At 39.2% G+C, this 6,832-nt stretch overlaps 1 protein-coding gene across 1 annotated transcript; it reads right to left on the bottom strand.

The window, feature by feature from the left end:
* Nucleotides 1–844: 844 nt before the first annotated feature.
* Nucleotides 845–1,786, bottom strand: LOC132534078 (olfactory receptor 51V1-like). Its single transcript, XM_060177502.1, has one exon. The coding sequence runs from the start codon at nucleotides 1,784–1,786 to the stop codon at nucleotides 845–847; it is 942 nt and encodes a 313-aa protein (XP_060033485.1).
* Nucleotides 1,787–6,832: the final 5,046 nt, after the last annotated feature.

Genomic DNA, 6,832 nt, shown 5'->3' with positions numbered 1-6,832 from the left:
CAATATAGAGAGAAATAATCTTTATTATTTATTTATTTTAAATTCCACAAATGCAACATCTTACTCGGGTACTCCCTAAATGCAAAATAAGCAAGTCCAGAACTCCATGTATTTCAAGTCAAATGTGCTAAACACTTTTTCCATTTATGAAAGGAAAAGTGGAAGACTGGACACTGACTGTTTAAAATATGTATGCTCTAATCTCCAGACTTGAGAATAGGGTGAGCTTATTGGTGAAAGTCTCTCTACCAATGTTGTCATGTTAAGAGATCTTGTGTGAGCAGTGACTGGGCATCATTAATAGTGCTGAGTGGTCAGTAGCCCCATTTTATCTAGTCGTAGAACAGATGTTCTTTATATGTCATTATCTCCTCACTCTAACGACAGTTACTTACTTTCACAGGAAGACATAAATTAATACATGGCTCTCCAGGCAAATGGCCTAAATGATCAACATGATTTGAATATTCTTAGCAAAGAAAGCAACAGTCACTTATGCTATTTACATAGAATGTAAATATTAGTGGAGTTGTACTATTAATTTTCATATAGCAGGTACATAGTGATGAAATGCAAAGACACGGTCATATTTGCAAGAGCCCTGAATATAATAGATGTTATAATAGACATAAATGTACTACAGTAAGCTGTCCACAAACACTCTGGGACCCACATGAACAAACCTTAGCACTATCATCTCTATACATTTAAAATTCCTTCTTTAATATTCACTCCTCATACAAGAAAAATGTTACAGAAAGGGTTATTTCAGCTGTAATTATGCACACAAGGGATATAGTAAATGGATCATAAACTGTCTTACTGATAAATTCCAAGGAACTCACTACACTTTCAAGGAAAACCACTTCTTCAACCTGCTTCGAATCTGCTGGGTCTTGACACTATAGATTATTGGATTCATCAGAGGTGGGAAGAGAATATAGATGTTGCCCATCAAGACATGCACCAAAGGAGACAGATGCTTCCCAAAACGGTGGACCATGGTGAGACCAATGATGGGAATGTAGAAGACCAGAACAGCACAGATGTGAGACACACAGGTCTGCAAAGACTTGAGCCTCTCTTCCTGAGATGCAACAGCCAGCACTGTGCACAAGATGAAAACATAAGAAACCAGAATCAGAAGAGAATCCAGCAGCAAGGTGAAAATCACAAGAGCCAAGGCATAGAAACTGTTGAAACGGATGTCAGAGCAGGCCAGCCTGAGGAGGTCCTGGTGCAGGCAGAAAGAGTGAGAGAGCATATGTGGACGGCAGTACTGGAACCACTTCAGACGGATGATGACAGGAAGGATGGAGAAAGCACTTCTCATCAAAATGCCCACCAGGAGACCAAGGACTCTGTGGTTAGTCAGGATGGACGTGTATCTCAGAGGATTGCAGATTGCAGTAAAGCGATCATAGGCCATGGTGAGAAGCACTCCGGACTCTGTGCAAGAGAGCCCATGCACAAAATAAGCCTGTGCAATGCAGCCATCCAGACTGATCTCCTGACTGATGCCCCACAGGGTTCCCAGCACCGTGTGCACTGTGGACAGCCCCATGCTCAGGTCAGTGAGGGCCAGAAAGGCCAGGAAATAGAACATGGGCTGGTGTAGGCTTGGCTCAGTCCGGATCACATGAAGCACCATGCAGTTTCCCAGAAACACCATGGCATAGATGGAGGAGAAGGGGACTGAAATCCAGGGGTAGTACTGTTCTAGGCCAGGGAAGCCCTTGAGAGTGAATATGGAAGAATTAACCAAGGAAACAGAAGAATCAGACATGAGTATTGGAAGGAATTTTTTCTTTATGACCAAGGAAATATTTATCAGTTTGGCTCAAAATTGTCTACATTGATTAATCATCAATCACATATAACAAAGCTGTTTTGAATAAAGCATACATAAAACTGATTGTAGAATTCCAGGAAAGCTTAACTCTGTAGAGTGATTAAACATTATATTCAAAATGTTGTCACAATGTACCTGTTATTAACAAATCTCAGATGTTGTAGAAGTAGTCAACAGTGTGATCTTTTTTAAGTGAGATCATAAACTTCCTTCATGTGTAGTCTTTCAACTACAGGCAACACACACACAGAAAGAGAGAGAGAGAGAAAGAGAGAGAGGCAGGGAATGGGAAGGGGGCAGTCACTAAAGCTTCTAAGAGAATCCTTCTTTGCTCTTCTGCTCTGCAGTGTTAGAACTCCCTCTCATTTCCTGGTCCTTTTCTCAAACACTGAGCTGCTGCTCCTATTCATAAGAGATTAGGAGGACTGTGAGCCAGGTGATCAGAGGCTCCTGGGAGACAGAATTCCCTCTGAAATTTGATGCAAGAGAGAATCTGCCAGTTCACTTAAACCGATTAATTATGTGAGATTTTTGAAAAGTTGTACATTTCAGGATATTCTAGCATAGTTCAGAAATCTTTTCAAACCTAAAAAACTCTCTACATTGATTAAACATTCAAGACTTACTCAATAGAAGGTAATAACTAAATATCTATTGTTAGCCTTTTTATGTTTATTATTCATTTACTAAGGTAGCTAGAGATTTCTAGAGAATTTTGTTTATTGCTATGTTATATCAGTGAATGTGTTCACATATGAATGACTTATTATTTATATCTTGAATTTTTGGAGAATTCCATAGTATAAATATTCCCATTTGTATCACCTAGAAATTTATATTCTTTATTAAATATTATAAATAAGAATTTGGTTAAGAGTAATTTATTGAAAGAATATTAAAATGACAAAGTGACTATTGCCTTCTTTTATAAATGATTAATCATACTCTTACATTTGACATGCAAAAATATTTTTCTTCAGAGTTAGGCAGGATAAGTATTTTTTTAAATATTTATTTTATTTATTTATTCCCTTTTTGTTGCCCTTGTTGTTTTTATTGTTGTAGTTATTATTGTTGTTGTCGTTGTTGGATAGGACAGAGAGAAATGGAGAGAGGAGGGGAAGACAGAGAGGAGAGAAAGATAGACACCCACAGACCTGCTTCACCGCCTGTGAAGCGACTCCCCTGCAGGTGGAGAGCCGGGGGTTCGAACCGGGATCCTTACGCCGGTCCTTGTGCTTTGAGCCACCTGCGCTTAACCCGCTATGCTACAGCCCGACTCCCAGGATAAGTATTTTTAAGTGTATACATTGTACACATTGCAGTGCACATGGAATGGGGTTCAGCCTTCTTGTCTCCATATGCAATAAGAATCCTTCACAAATGGTGAAGCAGAGCTGCAGGTGTATCTCTGTATCCTTCCCTCTCCCTCTCTCTACTTCTTCCCTCTCAATATATCTCTTTCTCCACTAATAAATAAATAAATATTTTTTAAAATTTATACAAGAACCTTATAGTCATTATTTATAAAGTTTTTCCACAAGATATATATATATATATATATATATATATATATATATATATAGACAGAGAGAGAGAGAAAGATAAGTACTTTATTCAACTATCCTTCTTGGTGATATTTAAAAAAATTAATTGTTACCGGTTCTAGCCCTGGCTACCCATCTGCAGGGTAATTGCTTCACAGGAGGTGAAGTAAGTCTGCAGGTGTCTGTCTTTCTCTCTTCCCTCTGTCTTCCCCTCCTCTGTCCATTTCTCTGTGTCCTTCCAACATTGATAACATTAATAACAACAATAATAATTACAACAAACAAGGGCAACAGAAGGGAGTGAATAAATAAAATATAAATATAAATAAATAGCCTCTAGGAGCAGTGGATTTCTTGAGTACCAAAATTTTTTTTTCTACAGCTATTTAAGAACACTTCCTATATGATTTCCTGACAGGCTAGCTTCGCGGGCAGGAGACGGACTACCAGAGACTCATGGCTGAGCTGTACGCAGTATCTTTTTATTCATGTGGAATGCAGCACAATCTAAGCCATCTAAACTAAACTAAACTATAATCACAATCCTGCCCTTATACATATACTTGCCAAGTAGGGTGTAAACAGGATGTGATGTTGAGAGGGTGGAGTGAAAAGTGACTGGTGCAAATCAGGGTGTACTATGAGAGGGGGTGGAGCAAAAAAGACATCATGAACCAGTGGCGATTAAACCAATGCCATGCAGGCAGGGCAGTGCTTACTTAACAGTGGTTATGTAAATAGAATACAGTGTTAAGCAGGGGGGATTAAACCAATGAAACAGAAGGGGTTTTAGAAGCAGAATTAGAAACATACCAACAATTTCCCATAACACTCTGATTCTAAGTGTATTTTTCTACAAGCAAATAAATCCTCCTACATCATTGTAGGGTTTTGAATAAAAAGAAATGGTCATGGACACAATAATATTGAGTTTCCAAAGCCGCAGCTACTCTCTTTATTTATGCCATTAATTTATAATTTCAAAATATGTGTGCAGTATTATGTGTGTCTTTTTCCTGGATAAAATTCTTTTTTTAATTTTTGTTTTCTTTTTTCTTTTTATTTTATTTATAAAAACAAAATATTAACAAAACCATAGGATAAGAGAGACAAAACCATAGGATAAGAAAGACAAAATCATATGGATAACTCCATACACAGTTCTCACCACCAGTACACTGTATCCCATCCCCTCCCCTTATAGCTTTCCTATTCCTTAACCCTCTGGGAGTATGGATCCAAGGTCATTGTGGGACACAGAAGGTGGAAGGTCTGGCTTCTGTTATTGCTTCCTCACTGAACATGGACGTTGGCAGATTGATCCATATTCCAGCCTGCCTCTCTCTTTCCCTAGTGGGACAGGGATATGGGGAAGCAGAGCTCCAGGACACATTGGTGAGTTTGTCTGTCCAGGGAAGTCTGGTTATCATTATGGTAGCATCTGAAATCTGGTGGCTGAAAAGAGAGTTAACATACAAATCCAAACAAATTGTTGACTAATCATGAATCCTGAAGGCTGGTATAGTACAGATTAAGAGTTGGGAGGGGTGTTTCTGTTTTATAGATAGCTAGTAGGCATATTTTAGTTATATTCCAAAGGGCCTGTGGCTATACTAGATTTTTTTTTTTTCCTCCTGAGAATGTTATCTGAAATGCAGGTGGATGCACGTTATTGTCTGGGGAGATGATGTCATGGCTGGAAAAAGGACCAGAAAGGTGGATCAGGGAAGAGAGTAGCTCCCAGATACGGGAAAGTTGTATAGATAATGTTGACTGTAAACCCCATCAATTTGATGTGATCTGGGGCCCGTATTCAGCTTAGGAGCCTATGTGACCTCTGCTTCCCTGTAGATCTGAGCTCACATTGTGTGCTCATGAGTCAGAACACTCCAAGCTGCCCCAATATGGACCCATCATTCTCAGATGGAGCATAGAGTATGTTGCATAGAGTATCTTCAGAGGATGGAACATTCTCTACCATTGTTGATCCAAGTTGAGGGCAAGGTCCTATTTAAGAGGTCTATTTTGTTGTTCCATGTAGAGATGACCAGTAACAATGAAAAGAGGTATTTGAGGTCTAGGCCAATCATGTCTGTTTGGCAAACTCAGGACTCCCCAAATAGGGACCCAAGTAATGGGGTGCCTGGTAGTGACTAAGGAGTCATTAAAGTAAGCCAGTCTCTTGCCCTTATTCAGCTTTTGCAGTCCTTGCTTTGATATAGTTAGCTTTGGAGTGAGTGAAAGAACTGTAATAGGAAGTAGGTGTCCTCATCTAAGTCTAATTGGATACTTTTTCATTAGGAACTTTATACGGACTCACTGCAGACTATTGTGTACTTTTACTTTCAGATATATATTTTGCCCTAATTTATGGATACCTGGAACCTGGCCTATATCTAGGTTTTGGGACGTTGTTAGAAAGTGAACCCACCCCAAAGTTACCAGGACTGGGGAAAATGTATGCTCTATAGAGGAAGTGGGAGGTTCTTGCTGTCTTAAGGTTTAAGAAGTCAATAAATAGATATTTCTATAATCACATTATTTGGCAATTGGTTAACTTTGACAAATTCCTTTGTTAGGATTTGCTGTATCATACACACCATCACCATAATTTATGTTCTTTCACATTATTTGTATATAGCTGTGTCACTTCTGTACTCCCTTGTCTAAGGTTTTAAGAGAGTCAACATATCAAAGACTCAGCCTATGTATTAAAAAAGACTCAGTCTATGCTTTAAGAAGTTTGAGACATTCAATCATTTTTCCCTTCTCATATTAATTAAATGGTTATTTATATGACTACAAATTAATAGGAGTGTACATAAACACCATTTCCACCACCAAAATCCTGTGTACTTTCCCATGCTCCCCTGCCCTCTAACCGTAAAGCCAAACATCCACCCTCACCCTCAACCCAGGCTTTTTACTTTGGTGCCCTCCTACAAATTCAGTCAAATCCTGCTTTTAGTTTCCTTCTCTGTTATTCTTTCTCAACTTCTGTGTATGAGTGGAATCATCCCTTACTCGTATTTACCTTTCTGACTTAGCTCACTTAACATAATTCCTTCTAGCTCCATCCAAGATGGGTCAGAGAAGGTGGGATCATTGTTCTTAATGGCTGCTTGGTATTCCAATGTGTATATATACCACAGCTTTCTCAGCCACTCACCTGTTGTTGGGCACCTGGGTTGGTTCCAGGTTTTAGCTATTATGAATTGTGCTGCCATGAACATAGGTGTCATGTATCTTTTTGCTTGGGTGCTATGGAATCCTTTGGGTAGTATATCCCTAGGAGAGGAATTACTGGGTCATATGGAAGGTCCATTTCTAGCCTTATGAGAGTTCTCCAGACTGCTCTCCATGGAGGTTGGAGCAATGTACATTCCCACCAGCAGTGCAAAAGGGTTCCGCTGTCCAGGCAGCCTCTCCAGCA

Source organism: Erinaceus europaeus, chromosome 17, assembly GCF_950295315.1.
Source record: "Erinaceus europaeus chromosome 17, mEriEur2.1, whole genome shotgun sequence".
Taxonomy (NCBI): domain Eukaryota; kingdom Metazoa; phylum Chordata; class Mammalia; order Eulipotyphla; family Erinaceidae; genus Erinaceus; species Erinaceus europaeus.
This window is presented reverse-complemented; position numbering and strand designations above follow the sequence as displayed.

Coding starts and splice junctions, on each gene's coding strand:
- LOC132534078 (XM_060177502.1), bottom strand. CDS start 1,786: ATGTCTGATTCTTCTGTTTCCTTGGTTAATTCTTCCATATTCACTCTC.